This window comes from Hippocampus comes, unplaced genomic scaffold (genome assembly GCF_001891065.2).
Source record: "Hippocampus comes isolate QL1 unplaced genomic scaffold, H_comes_QL1_v1.1 scaffold67, whole genome shotgun sequence".
In the NCBI taxonomy this organism is placed as follows: Eukaryota; Metazoa; Chordata; class Actinopteri; order Syngnathiformes; family Syngnathidae; genus Hippocampus; species Hippocampus comes.
Genome location: NW_017805221.1, coordinates 632884 through 650135, shown reverse-complemented (window position 1 = coordinate 650135; position 17252 = coordinate 632884). Strand labels below are relative to the sequence as shown.

The window sequence follows — 17252 nt, the reverse complement described above, 5'->3', positions numbered from 1 at the left end:
CACACACACACACACACACACACACACACACGCGCGCGGACGAAGTGATGGCTGCATTGTGGTGACGCTATGATTCGGAAAAAAGAAATGAGGCCACACAGATAAGACTTAATAGTCGTGATGATAACAGGAAGAATGACGAGCAGCCATGAGTCAGAGTTTCACCATTTTTAATTGTGAGGTCTCCCAAGCGCGTGCATGTTGGCGTATGAATGACTGACAGTCTTTGGTTTCCCTCCGCAGGCAGCGAACACGCTACATAAATTAATTTGTAAGATTCCAACACAAATGCCCAAAACGAAACGCGTTGGATCGGATGTCCACAACATGACCACAATGTTCTTCTGTGGGGCCAGCCGAGCACAAGCACCCGCAACCTCAACTGCAACCCTTTCCAAAACTCGCCCTTTCAAAACCCAATCCTGTGAAAAACCTCGCTCAATTGAACCCCCGAATCCATCCAAGTTGTAATCCGTTTCTTCTCACAAGGGTCGCGGGCGTGCCGGTGCCCGTCCCAGCCGCCTTTGGGCAGTAAGCGGGGGAGACCAAGCTCGACCAAACCCTAACCTGACCCAAATGGTGCCCCAACTGTAGCCCTTACGCAACCCTACGCCCAAACCCGATCAAAAACCAGACTTATGTCGTGACGTAGCGTAAAAAGCCCGATCGCAATCCAATTCGCTGGCGGTGATCTTGGTCGGGACTCTGAGGGGCTTTGAAGATGTTCCAGAGGGACCACCGTGTCAAAAGCAGCCTTGAGGTCAACAAAAGCAATGAAGAAGCATGGAGCCAATTGGTGGCCTTTCTCGAAGCCCACGTCCATTTCGGCGGTCCACGACAATCGGCCATCACCCCAAAACGGACCTCGACTCGATCCCAGCCTTTCTTACTGTTGAGCACAACCCAAAGACCTCACCCAGGGTGACCTTAACCCGACCCCAACCTCATCCAAAACCAAAGCGCCACCCCCGATGTAAACCGAACCCCAAGCGCGTTTAACGTCCTTTGCTATTCATTTTAATGGTGTCGATGTTGGGCGACCTCATGCAAATGCGACAAAATCGTGAACAAGGCGCTTCGGTCGTCCTGATGAGCAGCAGTCCGTCGGGGAAGTGACACGCGGCGTCACAACACAGACGGCCCACATGCGGCGGACATAAACGTGACGCCAATTTCCTGCCTGGCCGCCGGCGATGATAAAGAAATAAAGCGGGCTGCTAGGTAGCGGCGTTGTTCTGTTCCTGTTTGCTCTCCTTATCGCCCCCGCCCAGCTCGGGGGCCCTGCGCGGGGGGCCAACGGACAGGCACCCGCTCAGGCGATCCCTCGCCCCCTTCATCACGTTCGCCACCGTGCCCCGCACGGCCGACGACGAAAAGTAAAAGATGAGCGGGTCCAGGCAGGCGTTGAAGGTGCTGCACAGCAGGGCCTTGTCGCGCCAGTCGGGGTTCCGCCAGGTGAGGAAACCCACCACGTGGGACACGTTGTAGGGGCCGAAGCACCCGGCGAAAACCAGCAGCGTGCCCAGCGCCATGCCGATGGCCCGCAGACGCCTCCGCCGGTCGATGTGCTGCAAGCGCGACAGGATCCGGATGAAGTTGATGTAGCAGAAGCTGCAGATGAGGAAGGGGATGCAGAAGAGAACCAGGCACAGCTCCAGACGCACCGGCAGGAGCACCTTCAGCTGGGCCTCGGAGAAATTATCGTAGCAAACCTCCTCCGGAGCCGCGTGCCGAGCCGGCGCGCTGACGTTGGGTCCCGCTGTGGCGTTGACGGGCTCTTTCGGCGTCCCGATGAAGGGCATGATGAAGACGATGCTGAGGTGGCCGATGGAGAAGATCCAGAAGAAGACGCTGGCGGCTACGGCGTAGAGCGGCCGGCGTTTCAGGCTGTGCCGGATGGGGAAGGCCACGCCCAGATAGCGCTCCACGCTAACGGCGGTCAGGAAGAAGGTGCTGTTGTAGATGGTCATGTAGAAGACGAAGCCCGACAGCGGGCACAGCGCGTAGGGCATCTCCCACATCATGTCGGTCACCGCCTCCCGCATCTTGAAGGGCAGGAAGAGCAGGAAGAGGAGGTCCGAGATGGTCAGGTTGAGGAGCAGGATGTCGATGGGCGTGGCCTTGTGCCGGACTTTGCTGCAGAAGGTGTAGAAGGCCAGCGCGTTGGCCGGGAAGCCCAGCACGAAGGTGATGACGTAGACGGACAGGCACAGCTCCGTGCTGCACTCGTGCATGGACGGCTCCTTCGCGGACATCGGACCTGCGATGTTGCGGCGGCGGCGTCGGCGTCTGCTTCCTGCTACGGAGCCCCGCGATTAGCTCCTCGTTTCTGGGAAGGAATAGAAAAGAGATGACTTCATAAGATTTGATGGGAGTGTGCTTCCCCGCCCCCCCACGTATTCACAACTGGATGGAAACTATTATTTGCCCAAAATCTTGCCTGCGCATTATTTGCGCTTTTCCGAAACACCCGCAATTGTTTCTTGAACTTTGTCTCAATGTGAGACTCGCATGTGCCAAGCAGACCATGAGAATCTTATCAATGCTTTTATCTCCAGTAGACTTTTATTGTTGTTACGCTCTTTTGACTATTATTTGCCCAAAATCTTGTCTGCACATTATTTGCGCTTTTTCCAAAACACCCACAATTGTTTCTAGAACTTTGTCTCAATATGAGACTCGTACTCCAGAGTCATTTGTCCGAGTCGCTTTCCAGAGTGAAGGCTCGCATGTGCCAAGCAAACCATGAGAAGCTTATCAATGCTTTTATCTCCAGTCGACTTTTATTGTTGTAACACTCTTCTGACTGGACTGCTCCTTAAAAATAAGAAAAAAAAAAAAAGCATCACACACATGCAGCTCAGAGATCAGAAGAGCCACTGGCTACCATCCTGTCATGATTCTATTTGTGGCCAAGAGGTGGCACTGTAGGGCTCCCCCTGCCGCTGCACACCTGTTGGTCGTTCTGCAGGACTCCCAGCCCGACCGCTCATTGTCGGGTCATTGTTTGCTTCTGTCAGGTTAGTTGCTGTCACGGTTTCTGTTGGTTTGATCACTTTGTTTTTTGCTTATGCCGTGGTTTTGTTTGCGACTTTGGATTCATTTTGTTTTCCAGGCTTTGTGTGTTCTGGATTTGGTTTCCTCAGTAGTCAGGTTAGTTGCTGTCACGGTTTCTGTTGGTTTGTGTTGATCGCTTTGTTTTTTGCTTATGCCGTGGTTTTGTTTGCTACTTTGGATTCGTTTTGTTTTCCAGGCTTTGTGTGTTCTGGATTTCGTTTCCTCAGTATTTTAAAACAATTTGTCAAGTTCACCCTGCTCCTCCCTCTTGCCTGCTTTTTGGGGTCCACCACCACCACCACCGCCGCCCCAACGTGACACCCGGATTTCAAAGCAAACAAGGTGAAGCGGCATTTGGCTGTTATGCCGCATGCAAATGGAATAAGCTGTCAACAAAGTGTGGAAATGTAAATGTAAGTGTAAATGCTTTTTCCCCCAGACCTGTGATTAAGGTCTTTGAAGGCATTTTGAAATCTGCCACCACTGGAGTGGATGTGCAATTACATTTTATTCTAGTACGTTTTTAAAAAAAGCTCGTATATTTGGGGCGGACCTATTTTAAGCTATTGCAACCCATCGAAAAAAATATGAGAAACACAAACGGGCGAGTGTGTGTATGCGTGCGTATGTATCGTAGAAATGAGATTTAGCCTGTAGCGCGGGCTCATGCTGAGGGAAAACAAGTCAATAAAAAATGAGACCATCCCCTTCGGAGAGTCTAGATCGCGACGAAGATCTATTTGACTATTTGACTATCGTCAAAGTTTGTTGTGAGCTGTTCTTTGTTGACTTCCGTCGGCGTGTTTTCGGACCACACGTGAGTGTGTAAAGCCGACTTCCCGACAAACACGACGGCGCGCCGTCTTCTTTATTAACTGGCCGCTTGTGTTCTCGTCAGAGACAGACAAACACTTTCACGTGATGAGCCGCCTCGGCGCGGTGATGGTCGATGATGTCATGGACAGTGTGTACGCTTGCGAGTCATTCTTCACACACCAATAAACAAACCGTTGAATGGTACGTTTTTTTTTTTTTTTTTTTTTAACCGTCCAGCCCCTAAATTTACCATCAATAAATCACTTAGCCTAATGAAATGGATTCCACTTCATAGAAGGCCATATTCCTTGAGGAAAAACATCACATTAGCAAACACAAAGTAATTGGATTTACCACCGTAGTCCAACACCCAATATTTAATTTCCCTCGCAGTGTGAAGTGTCCATCTCTCCATCTCGCTCATAGAGTCACTTATTTGTTTTGAATTCACATAAAAGTATGTTTTTAATCCATTCATGTGAATGTTCTTTCTGAGGCCTTTCTCTCAAGCAATACGAGTCACATAAGTAGGAGAGGGTTTCAATCAAAACCGTCAAGCGCTAATTCTGAAGAGCAAATCATGCGAAAACGATGACATTTCCTTCGACGATCAAACGATAACATTCATAATTCCAACAGTGTGGTTCTACCTTTTTTTTTTTGGTAGAAAAATGATTTTTCTTCATGAATCCGATGCTTTTTGTTGGGCATGATAAAAATATTGTAAAAAAAAAAAAAACAAGGCTAATTTGTCAAAACCAAGTTCAGAAAAAAAAAAAATCAAATAATGGTACAAATGCAGACAGATGACCTTAACCGAATATTAAAAGTTGAACCTTGGTTCGCCACCCAGCCTGCAAATTCTGAATTCTTCGTGTTTGCACATTTTCAATCCCAAAATCAAGCGAAATGTTAATTTCTCTCTGAGAAGAAAAAAAAAAAAAAACAAACGTTTGGACAGCTGTGACAACAACAGTCAATGACAGTCAAAACTATCCAAAGCGCAATTTTTTTTCACTCTAGCCACTGGTCGAGCTAAAAACACCCCCCCCCCAAAAAAAAAAGAGTGCGGGGTGGGACACAAAAACACAAGACTCATCCTTACCTGGCATCCAAGCAAGCGCACGCAATCCCCCAAATTGCAGAAGGTCCTCATGGTTCCGTCACTTTTCACTTCCTGTTGCAGAAGCGCTTCATCGGCTTTGTCGTCGTCTTGGCCCGGCCCCTCGCCGGTGCGCTTGCTCAGCTTGTTTTATTGGATCTCTCTCTCGACGCCGGGCCGGCCGTCCATTTGCACTTTATTTACACGGCGCTCCCGAACACGCGGCGCGCGGGTAGCGGCAGTTATTGCAGCGCTGCAATTTATCTGCTCGCCAAACACCGTCTCCCCGGCGACGGGCTCAGACGGCCTGATGCGGGTTATTAAATCATATTCGCTTATCGGCGCTTCGACATGGATGCGTCGCGTGGTTCGAGCGCGGTTGGGAGGGGGTGGGATAAAAAGAGCCTTTGACACGGAAGATGACCCGCGGCCACGCCAACATACGGCACGGTCGGGCTAATCAAACAGCAGCCTGATGTTTGCGGACTCGTATCGTCAACGAGCTTCCATTCAAAGGTGGATTATGTTTGACAGGTGAAAGACTCGCGTAGGCCAAAGTCCACCCTGTGATGCCTGGATGTACTTTTTATCCGCGCTCAAGTGTTTGTTCTGCTGTCGTTATAGACCGAGAAGCGAGGAGGAGTGTTAGTGAGAGAGGTGAGCCAAGGTTGAGCACTCGTGGACGGGTGTGGGTTCCACTCGGGGTCGGGTTTGCCCGCTGGATCGGGACGCCGCTCGCCCCGTGTTTCACCCCCCAGAGGCTCGTTGATTTCCCACCTTCCACGCGTCCCAGATTCCACTCTCGACATGTCCGACACGGGGGCGCGGAAGTTTCAGTCTCCGTCTCCACAATCGGCCGATTCCCAGATTCCAACATTGCAATTCACGGCCTTTCGAAGAGACGGATCATCTCGTGCGGTAAATGGTGCCGTTTTGCCCTTCATCTCTTTTATGGTGACATCCACGCCCCCTAAAATTGCGGAATTCTCTGGCCGGCTGCCGTTGGAGTCATTATTGGAGCGGCGGGTGACACCGGGAAGCGCCTTTGGTCACATCAGCACTCGAAAGCACATGTACAGTGTTGAGGGTTTGCGCTTCGAGGGTTGGTTAGGGTTTGCTTTAAAGCAGGGTGTCCCACTCCGGCCCCCGAGGGCCCCGATCCAGCCCGCTTTGGATCAGCGGGCGCTACGGGAGCCTGATAACGATCCCGCTCCTTTCGATCGGGCGCGTCCTAGCAGGGCAGACAACTTGAAAAGCAAAACGTGCTCCGCAGTTGGACACCCCGGTTTGAAGTTTAGATCGGAGTTGGGGAGGTTGCCGTTGAAGTTTCGGGTTTGTGAACGCCGACGGTTTAGAGGTCGGCGCGGTCAGACTTCAGGTGGGCTCCGAGAGGAGAACCGGCCGCAAGCGTGACACGCGAGCCCTGCTTTGAGCATTATTAGCATCGCGCTTGCGTCACCCGCGCTCCGCGGTCAACAAAGCACGGCGGCTTGTTGATCTTTTGCGAGGTGCGCCGTCCCTTTCTTCCGCAACAAGGGACCTGGCTGATTTGCCTTTCTGCCGCGGAACAATGCCATCTTTCAGGGACGCTATTTTTAGTCTTGCGATGACTTATGACTGCGTCGCTTTTGATGCCGGAGGCCACTTCGGCGCCAATTAAAAGCCGTTTGCGTTGTAAAAACCAGGCAGGAGGTGAGCGCCAAAAAGCTGCGAGCGTTTGGATCAAGGTGATAAAAATGTCTGGAAAGGTTAAACGGCAGCCAGACGATGACAAGTCTCATGATAACAAAGGACAAAACAGAGCCGATGCGAGGATTTCTCATCCCATGGCGGCTGGTTGGAGCTGGTTGGAGCCAACACGGCAACACAGACGGCGGCAAACATAAAAAATGGACTTCCACCTGTTATCGAAAATGTCTCCGGTGAAGCATGCGCGAGCAAATGAGACATCGCAAACTTTCCGCTGACTCGGCTGGTTGTGCACAGGCATGCAAATGTCTGATCGTTTCCTGCTTCCGACAAAATGTCATCGTCTGAAAGACCTTCAACATATTTTACAAAAAGCTCTCAAGGAATATATGAGTGTGAGGTTTTTTTTTTTGGGCGGGGCGGCGGCGGGGGGCCACAAACGAACCCTGACAGAAGAAATGTGTAAATGTCACCATTTAGCAGCGTCACATGACCACAGCTGACATTTGGAAGGGCAGAGATCGTCCTGCTTTGCTGGGAACGCCCCCAACGTCTGAAGAACAAAATGCGCACAGAACACCGAGGCAACGGACATCAGCTGTGGATTTTTTTTTTTTTCTAATAACACAAAGAAAATACAACTCGAAAGGGGACACATGCCTGCAGGGTGTTGTTGGCGAAGGTGAACGCTTGCCTTACATTTCTGCTCTGTGTTGTCCGCCGCGTTTGTGGACTTTTTCCATCGTCCGCGTTTGCGGAGTTTGTTGTCGACATGATTTGTGGAATGCGTCCCCCAAAAAAATGGATGCGCCGTGTTTTGTCAGAATTGCTTTGAAAGCGCCGTGTTTGGAAGGTGTGCTGTCGGCCATTTTTATTTGTATTTTGTTTTCTGCTCGTCGAGCTTTCCAAACTGATCGTGGAGTGTGTTTGCCACAAAAGTCATCCACGATGGTGCGGTCCAGTCCTGGCGGTGGCAGTAATGCTCACTGTTCACCGTTTTTGCAAAAACCCCAAAAAAGTCGTGTGGTTTGATAAGGCCCTGACGTCGTCCAGTCGTTCGTAAAGACACTTTCCGGAACACAGTCTTACTTTGGCGCTGGTCATAACATGAAAGGAGGACTGCGTTTGGGCACCAGAAGAGTTTGACATTTTCAGCAGGCGTGTTTTGTTTTGATTTTTCGACGATCATTCTTCCTTCTGCTCTGCTTGAAACAAACAATGCTTCCTTTTGATGCGCTCGTCTCGAGGTGAGCTTACATAAGGTTGGGTGGGGGGAGGGGGGGGTCTTCTTTTTGTAATTGAATTCAAAGCAGCGGGTGCATCTCCATTCGAAATGTTTTTGAGGCAAAAAGCGAATACGGCGGAAGACAAAAAAAGCCTTTTGTCTTTTTTTTTTTTTGCGTGCGTGTAAAATGATTCCACTTCTTGTTCAGTATTCCCAAAAGGCAAGCGTTCACCTTCGCCAACAAGCCTGTCGATTTAATTTATGTTATGATTGGCAATGATTTTTTGTTGGGGTGGGGGGCGGAGGTACTTTGATGTTGCACAGATGGCGACGAGCCGTCCCCGGAGGAATCAAAGCTGCTAGCAATCGATGCATAACCTCGCGCGGCTCCCCCTTGTGGCAGTTTCCGCCGCGCATCGTTTCCATTTTGAGACGCACCAGTCTGGAGCTCGATGCGGTTATGACCCGTCGGGGAGTCGGCGTCCTGCTCAAGGACACCCCCGCCGCATGGAAGGCCCTTCCCTTCCCTTCGCTTCCCTTCCAAACGCGCCTTTCAGCCAAAGCGGGAAATTCAGGGTCACAAAATGGAGTCAGCTGCAGAGCCATAAAGTCCAAACATTTGTTTTATTTGATGTCCTCCCCCCTCAAGGGGACGACGCGTGCACAGGTGTCGAAATGGACGCCGTGCGCAGACTGTGTCTGAAGGACGCTCGGATGGCAAAGGATGCGCGGGCGCAGGTGGATTTGGGTGATTTTCCGTCGTTTGGGATTTTTCATCCAAATTTGGTTTTAGTTTCTTAAGTTGTGGTCCTAATTACTTTTCGAGAGGATTAGTTCATTTTTATGGGTTTTCTTTTTTGATGCTTTGTTTTAGTCGAGGCTTTATTCATTGTGGGATTCCTTTGAGTTTTTTGTTTTTAATAGGAAGTTTTTGTCGAGTGCAAGATGAAAAAAGGTGAATGATTACGGTATTGTGTCATCAAGTCAATTGATCTCTCATCTTCAAGACATGGAAATCGATCATTCCAGTCCATTTCAAAGGAAGCCCCAAAGCTCACGGAAGATAGAAATTGACAAAGATGAAAACCAAGGACATTTTCACTCATATTGTAATTATCTTTAGTTTTTGTTTCTTTAAAAAGCTTCATTTTAGTTTGTTCGCGATTCTTAAGTCAAAGTTTTTGTGACTGATAACCTCGGTCCGGACGAGGCGCCTTGACAACAGCAGCACGTGCACATTCGGAGCGTGACCTCGACGACTTGCGACTTGCACGCTTTTGCCTCGAGGGCGAGGGACAGCTGCTGACGTGGGGGAGGGTGAACCAGTCATTGGGGGCGTCCGCATAAACGAGGCTCGAGCAGAATTTTGAAAGCATTTGTGGTCCAGGCTATCAAGGCGGGAGACGACTGGGAAATAATTCGAGCAACTAGAAAGCGCTGCATGATCAGGCACGGACGGTTCCACCATTTTTTTCTCTCCCGGGGATAAGAGGGGCTTGGCCGATAAAGGTTGGGGCTGAGGGGGGCGTCTGAAGGTTCACCTCCAAGAAGACTCTTGATTTTCGAAAGGTAGAAAATATCCGTAGCAGTTTGTTTTTGTCAGCCGTGCCTCAATTGCTCCTTCGCAAAGGATTCGCCTCGCAGCTCGTCGGCAACGTGTCGTCTGCCCCGGTCGATTAAACGCCACATTCGGAAAAAAAAAATTGCAGTTAAAGCTTCATCAATATTTTACGACTGGACGCAATGTTCGATGTGAAATGTGTGTGTGTGTTTAAGTTGAGGCCCACACACACACATACACACGTAAAGTGGGCATTCATCAACACAAAAAAGCCCCCCCAAACAAACAGGCCTTTAATTCACGCCTCCAAAGGGATGCGTAAGCAGTCCCAAAGAGTAGCCCGGGCGCCACTAAATCATCCCGGTGGCAAAAACAGCAGCAAATTTACATGCAAATGGGACGAGCCGCGGCGCCGTTTCAATTGTTGTGCCCCGTAAACAAGCCGCTTCGATGGCGCGTGTGCCAAAGCCGTCGCCGCTTCCCCATCAATCGGCCGGCGCCTTTCATGACCGGGCGTCTGGCACACCTCCGCTCGTGAAAGTCTCTCGACCGGGGACTCTGAGAATCCTTCGTGGACTTTCTATCATGTGGGGAGAAGGCGGCAAATTCACATTCAGTGAGCTGACACGACAGGACAGGAGCGGAGGCGCGACGTTTTCAGCGAGGGAGCCAGAAGGACAGCCAACTCACTTTTCAGCATGACAAAGCGTTCACAAAATGACCCGCCGCCAAGTTAGTTCGCAACTCCAAGATGCCTCATACGTCCCATCGCGATCGACGGGGAGCCAGCGGACTGGTCCCAAGTCGATTTTTTTTTTGTTGCGCCTCTGATCCACCTTCAGGTTTACCGCTCGCGCAAAACGACGACACGGGAAGAAGTCGGCTTGGAAAGGCAGCGTGAAAGGAGTTGAGGTTGGGACGGTGGCTGTGTGAAAGGCTTCTCTCACTTGGCCCCTCCCTGAACGTGCGCCCAGTTGGAGGCTTTTAACGGTTGCGTCTCGGATTCGTCGAGAAGGGTGCGAAAAGCCTGAACGATTCAGCGACGTCACAACGGAGGCGTGTCGAGGAGACGCCGTGTGCAATCGAGCACTCTTTCGGCGTCTAGTATTCGCAGCGACTCGAGAGCGACGACACGCGCTGGGCAGGTTGTGTTGTTCTCTTCCGCGCGCGTTGACAGCCCTTCACTTTCTAAATTTAAACACGGGGGCGAACTGCTCGCGAGCGGCAAAAATAAAAACCGCGCTCTTAAAAAGCGTCTGCTACAGCTTTGACCTCTTCACTTGCGGGCGCGTGTGCTCGACACACGCGCGCGGCGGCACCACCGGCGAACGACGGCATTCACTTTTTGATCCGAGGCTTAAATATGTGCTTCGAAGACAGAAATGTGTTGATTTTAAGAGGAAAAAAATGGTATGGAATCCACGCTTCTTGCTTTGTTTTGTCGAGGCTCTGCTCTAACCCGAAAGAATTGTACCACACAGCTTGCTCAAGTCAAGTCCCTCCTTTCTCAAGAGCACTTTGAAACACCTTTGTCATATCTGTCATGCACTTGACTTAGGAGTCAGCCAATCCTCCATGAAGCGTCTCCAGTGGGTCCAAAATGCCGCTGGTGCTGGTGCTCGTAAGAGGGAGCACACAACTCCTACCCTAGCATCTCTTCATTTGAGAGTTCTTTCCGAGATCTGCCGATTTGTTTTCAAATCTTGACATGGGCTCGCCTCACGTGACCTCTTTGAGCTGCTCCGCCCCTGCCCGCTGCCTCAGGTCAGGACCGGATACGAGCTGCTATTAATTCACAAAAAGACCAAATTGTCAATTGTGTGAACAGACTTTTATTATGTCCTTGCGTTCACTGTTACCTTTGGCACGTTCAAACATTCAAGTTTATTCTCGGCAGCACAAAAAAAAAAACAAAAAACAAAAAACAAACAGATCCTCTTTGGACAGCCGCAAGCTCAATAAAACCTTCGAAAGCACATCCCTGAGTCAGGAAACCTCCCAATCAAGAAATACGTCAAGTGATCATGACATTCCTCGGCGATGATGACCCTGGCACAAAAATGGGCCCTTTTCAGCCCATCTCGTCGGCAGACCTCGCTCGTGCGCGGGCGCCGTGACTTCCCGACTCATTTGAGTCGCATAAAAGCCTTTCATTAATAAGCACCCGTCCAGTTATGGGACCCCCTTCACGGTTAGCCGAGCGGCGCTTCCGCGGCTCCGTCGAGGCCAATCCTCTTAATTGAGAAGCGTCGCGACGAGCATCCGTAAACAGAAGGCGCAAAATAAATGTGCATTGCACATTAAGACAGCACCAAATCGCTGACTTGCGATACTGGAATTGGCAGAGAGTCTTTTCCCATTTCTACTTTGTGCGCACTTAACAAAATATTTCACTGGAAACATTTGCGAGACTTATTGGCAGGGTCTAAAAAGCGGCAGTGTATAACGACTGTAGCAGACCGTCGGAAGTTGGGCATGGAAAAGCCCCCCCCCCCAAAAAAAGTCACTTTAGGGATCCTTAAAAATGTAACAATATAAAATAAAATGGGGTGGGGAGAGGGGGGGTCCGCCAGATGTAGCTATTACCAGGAACAGGCTAGTTTCGGTGACTTGAGGAAAGGCCAAGCCAGACCCGTCAAGACACTCGTTAAAAACACTTGAAAATAACATGACGGTAAACACAAAACCATTCCAAAAACAATCTTAAAAAAATAAAAATAAAAAATCAACATTTGGGGCAATAAGCACAACCCGGGCCCCTTTTAGCCAATCGGACACCAGAAGAAAAGGCGCAAGCACAACAAGGGTCAGGTGAGAAAAGAGAACATCCGACCGTTTTAGCCAATCAAGCGAGAAAAAAAGAAAAAAAAACGAACATTGGCGAATCCCTTTGAAAAAGTGGGGGGATCATGCAACCTCTGCTCGGCTGTTTCGGCCAACCAGAAAGCAGGAGAAAGGCATTTCCGCAAAAGACGCCGTAAAAACACTTGAAAAAGTATCCGCCTTTTTTTTTTTTTGATGTTCCGACAGGCGGAGCCTCGCAGTCCATTCCACAGTAAGTGGAATGCCGAGGCTAGCCACTGCACCGCAGTGCTCGTATCTAAATGATGGATCACGACAGTCGTCGAGCTTTGCTCACTGAACTCGTCTGCTTGAAGGAGAATCTTGGAAAATGCGATGAGAAGCTTTGTCGCGGCGGCGGTTGCGGTTTGGGCCTTTTTTGCCCAACTCACATTTGTCAGCTGCTCATCTGAGCGGGGAGACGAGGCCGAGTGCAAGTCGTCCGCCGACGTCCGTCATCACCTCGGCCTCCCTCGGTGAGTCTGACGCTGGAGACACAAACGCTTCACTGTTGACGCGCAACAACCAACGAGAGGAAGAAGACAAAAGGGGAGGAAGAATCGCCACGGACAACGAGCAGCGCTGCGCTTCGACGCTGGCCCCAAAACAAAAAGCCGATCTAAAATGCGACGTGATTCCAGTCTTCTCGCCGGTGGTCTCGGGATGTGAGGCGCAACTACCAACATTTAAACTGTTTAAGCACCTCAGGTGCAACTTGATATTCAAATTGTAGCTCGGACCGGCACCCAAAATCCCCCTTGGTCACCTCGACGGCGGTAACCAAGTTCCTGTCGGATTCAAAACTGCCGCATGATTGGAAGAGTTTTTCTTTTGAGTTCAACGTGGCTTACCAGGGACGAGAATCCCGCGTCACGTTGCAGCCACGGATAGAATCCCGGTTTGGTTCTAATGCCTTTCGGTGCCGTAAATAGGAAATCGTTGCTGCGGCGGACGCCGCGCGCTAAATTAGCGAGACGTCACGCATCAGTTGCCATGACGACTTTTTCTTCGGGCTGCTCCGCTCCTAATTGTTCTTCGTTTTGGCGCTTGGCGAGCACATTTGGTGCATCGCTGCCAGCGCGATCTGCCAAAACAAGGAGGTACTCTTTGCAGCAACAACAAGCGGGATTCTACCGATGGCCGCAATGCAACGCGGGATTCTCGATAAGCTCAGCCATTTTCAACTAAAAAGAAAAAGCTTCCTGTAGTTAGCGGCGGAAATCGTTCGCTGCCGTCAACACCATCGGGGAACGGGCAATTTGCGTGCAAGTCCCGACGCAATTGTAAGATTAAATTTCCCTCCAAAATATGACTTATACATGTTAGGATTTTTTAAGACTGGTGCAACTTCCACTCCAGGACCAACTTCTAGTCTGCAAAATACGGTACATGATATGTAGGAAGTGCAGAGCTAAGTGAGTCTTTGTGTGCCGCGAGACCACCGATTTCTCAAACCGGTTTGCTACGTGTGGCCGAAAGCTTCGAAATATCAGGACTGTCATAAACCGAGGCCCCTTGTGAAATGACGGCAGCTTGACGCGTGAAAAATGAACTCGCCCTGTTGCTGACATCGCAAGAGAATTGGAGAGAAGTGAAAACAACTCACCTGCTGTGGGTGGGCGGCGTGCCCGTGATGGGGACGGCCGTGGCCGGCGTGGCCTCGGGTGTGAGCGTGGCCGCGCGTGGCCGCTTTTGTCGGCTGCTGGCCATGCCCGGCATGCCCCGAGCGGTGCTGATCGGATTTGTGATGGGCGCTGGTCCTGGGAAGGCTCCGGAACCGACTGAGCGGGATAACGGGCGGAGGGGTCGGCGCTCGCGGTCCCGCAGGGGCGGAGGTCGCTTGAGCCCGGGATCCGGGGTGAAGCAGGGCTGCTTGGGTTTGTTCTCTTCGGTTCTGGAAGGTCCGGGCACTCTCGGTGTGGGATTGAAGCGCCACCTGGGTAAGAGCACTCGGTTGTCGTCGGTCCGAGACGGCGGCCGCTTGGCGAGGTCGGCCGCCGCCTCGGGTTTGAGCCGCTTGGCTTTGCGCCTGGGCCGGCGCCGCCCTCTGCCGCTGGGCCGCCTGCGTTTGGAGGAGGTGGTTCGGATCGGCGAGAGCTCGGTCATCCGGGCTAAATGGGTGACTTGGTGTGAAAGCGGTCTCCTGGCTTACGAAAGGGTTGCCGCTCCGCGCGGTTTCCCGACTGGAAGCGGGTTGGATAGCAGCCACGACCCTCGAGTCTTGCCCGCCTCTCCCCCTTTGCGTCGGGTCGCTTCTGTGCGAGTGGCCGGCGGGCTCAAGCCGCGGCACCCTCAGAGCGCGCGAGTCCCAAAAGTCAGCCGAGTGGCTCCTCGCCCGGCCTTCCCGAGCCGCGGGGGCTGCGTCTTCCCGAAAAGGATTTCCACCTCGCGGCTGCGTTTGACTTGCTCGCAAAGGTGGTCGGTTGGTGTAGTCTGTAGTTTCTGAGGTCGGTCCCCTCTGAAGGGTCCCGCCGGGATACGCCGGCGTCCCCCTCAGGAGATCCCACGGCATCTGCTGACGGGAGGATGTGGCGCCGACTTCTTGTTGGTAAGTCTGCGTCTTGGCATCGCGCTGAGCGGTGCGGGCGTGCGCGTTTCCTGTCGGGATGAGCCCAGGCTGAGCCCCAAGACTCGCCACCGCACCTCGGGGGGCTGGCCCGCCTTGCATCCTGGGATTTGACCGCCCCGCCTCCACGACTTGAGGAGCGGCGTGAGCGGCTTCCTGCTGAGGGAAGGAGTTGAGGTTGACGTGAATGGTGGGCATCTGCGCGTTCTGCCGGGAACCTTGCGTCAGGCTCAGCCGGACTCCCGCCGGCCGGCCGTTGCCTTCGGCGGCACCGGTTCGGATGACAATGTTTGAATCGGTCGGCTGCGCGTCGCCCCGCGCGAAAGCCGGGTTGTCAATGCCGTGAAGCGGGTAGGAGGCTGCGTTGCGCGTCGCCTCGACGAGGGCTCGCGGCGCAAGAGCGTTTTGCCGCAAGCTGTTCGGCTGCGGTGCCCGCAGGTCGGGGGGCGTCTGACGCTGGGGGTTGGATCGAAAGACGGGGGCGTCGGGACCTTGGGCCAGATCCCTTGTGAGGGCGGTGCGGGGATCTGCAGGCTTAATGGTGGCAAGACAAAAATGGAGGAGGCTTCGGTTTCAATGGCGCCATCACAAACAACGCGTTCAAATCAACAGCGAATCGTGTGGCTGTTGGCTTACTTGAGGCCGCGGATTTGTGCGGTTCTTCTGGACCGTGACGGCTTCTCCCTGCCTTTGTCGCGCTGGAACAACACGAGTGCAAACGATTACCGGGAGAGAGGTACAAAGTCAGGAACGACGAAAGGGGGACACCAATTTCATTTTGGATTGGAGCATAAAAACACATCTGAAGTCGAGTCAAAGAATCTTTTTTGAAAAAAGTGCACGACTTGTTGTGATGACAAGCTGAAAGGTCTCCTCTCGAATAAAGGCCTACGTTTTTTTTTTTGTTTTTTTAAGCGAGCCGGTAGTATTGTGCCTCGATTTTCAGGAGTGTAGTATTCCACCTGAACGTATGGACAGCAAACGTTTGCTTTCACGAGGAAAACAAAATCTCACAAAGTCATTGGGAAACAAATTCAAAGGCGCTTACAGCGTCTCCTGAGCACGAGACACACCAGCAGCACGATGAGCAGCACCAGGATGAGCAGCAGCAGCAAGCTGCCGATCACGATGCCCACCACCTCCCCGACGTCCAAACAAGTGTCTGAATGAAGGAGAGAAAAAAAAAAAAAGGCCAAATCGCCGCTGGGCCCCAAGGCGAGCTGGCACCTGTGATTTGTTGGTGCCCATCATGTTGAATGAAGAGTCCGCACCCATCTGAGCATTTTTTTCCAGAGGCCCAAATGCTCATTTCGATCAGGAAAAAGGAACGGGTGCAACAAATGGTCGGTTCTTCTGTTCACATTTTTCGAAAAGTGGTAAAAAGCCCACCATGGCCCATACGTGAATTTGCAACACCTGATTTTATCGCGTTAAATTACAACTTGATTTTTATCAAAGTACAATTTTATCCTGAAGGACCTTTTTTTTTTTTTTTTTTTTTTTTGAGTGGCGCCTGAGAGGAAAAACTGTTACAATAAAGTTGGAATTTTCTTCTGACCAGAATTCTCTTAATTTGACTTTGAGCTCACTTTCTTTATTCGTTTTTACAACTTTTCTGGAAAAAGAGCTGTAAAATTATTTGAACAAAGACATTTTTTTTTTTTTACGAGTGAATGTTTCAACATGTGTCATAACGTTTTTTTTTTTTTTTTCAGCCGGTCCTCCACAAAGGGTCTCCAGTGGGTCCAGAATGCTGCTTCCCACCTCTTGACTGGTACTTGTACGGCATCCCTTCCTACGGTTCTTTTGAAGGTTCTATTGTTTGTTTTCAAATCTTGACACGGCCCGGCCCCACCTTACCTCTCGGCGCTCCTCCGCACCCCGCCCGCTGCCGCGGGTCTGCGGACCAGACGGGGAATGGAGCCTTTTCCGCCGCTGCTGCCTCTCTCTCTTTCAAACTTGTCTTCAAACTCATTTTTATTCTTTGGCTTTTGACTTGACTTTTACTTTGATTGTGTTTGTGCTCTCGACTGTCATTTGTTTGTTATTGTACGATTTTTTTTTTTTTTTTTTTGCTCCACGTACAGCACTTTGTCTACAACGGTCGTTGTTTTAGACTGCTCCGGAAATATCGTTGAGTTGAGTCATTTTGCTGTATTTTTATTGTTTCTAATGGACCTTGCGGATATTAAATGGCCATTTCAAGTTTTGCGGAAATTAGTTGTGGTGATTTTTGAGCGATGCCGGTTACAAAAAAAAAAAAAAAAAACAGGTTTGCCCTTTGCGCTTGGCAGTGGTAACACAAAAATAATGAGGCCAAAGAGAACAGATAACAAGGGTGGGGGGGGGGGGGAAAGAAAAAGACGGAAGCGGGCGTGCGCGTAAGTCACCGAAT

General features: G+C 51.1%; 2 protein-coding genes across 2 annotated transcripts; both read right to left on the bottom strand.

Annotated features, from left to right (window-relative positions):
* Positions 1 to 972: 972 nt before the first annotated feature.
* Positions 973 to 2320, bottom strand: LOC109515286 (free fatty acid receptor 2). The gene has a single exon (XM_019868945.1). It carries the CDS (start codon positions 2253 to 2255, stop codon positions 1218 to 1220), a length of 1038 nt encoding a protein of 345 aa, XP_019724504.1. The 5' UTR covers positions 2256 to 2320; the 3' UTR covers positions 973 to 1217.
* A 9297-nt stretch (positions 2321 to 11617) lies between these two features.
* Positions 11618 to 16087, bottom strand: LOC109515437 (uncharacterized). Its single transcript, XM_019869218.1, has 5 exons — positions 15906 to 16087; positions 15494 to 15555; positions 15283 to 15391; positions 13898 to 15252; positions 11618 to 12779 (listed from the first exon to the last, which is right to left on the bottom strand). The coding sequence occupies exons 4-5, from the start codon at positions 15053 to 15055 to the stop codon at positions 12750 to 12752; spliced, it is 1188 nt and encodes a 395-aa protein (XP_019724777.1). The 5' UTR covers positions 15056 to 15252; positions 15283 to 15391; positions 15494 to 15555; positions 15906 to 16087; the 3' UTR covers positions 11618 to 12749.
* Positions 16088 to 17252: the final 1165 nt, after the last annotated feature.

Coding starts and splice junctions, on each gene's coding strand:
- LOC109515286 (XM_019868945.1), bottom strand. CDS start 2,255: ATGTCCGCGAAGGAGCCGTCCATGCACGAGTGCAGCACGGAGCTGTGC.
- LOC109515437 (XM_019869218.1), bottom strand. CDS start 15,055: ATGCCCACCATTCACGTCAACCTCAACTCCTTCCCTCAGCAGGAAGCC. Junction 12,780..13,897: donor ACGCCGCCCACCCACAGCAG/GTGAGTTGTTTT, acceptor TTGTGTCTCCAG/CGTCAGACTCACCGAGGGAG.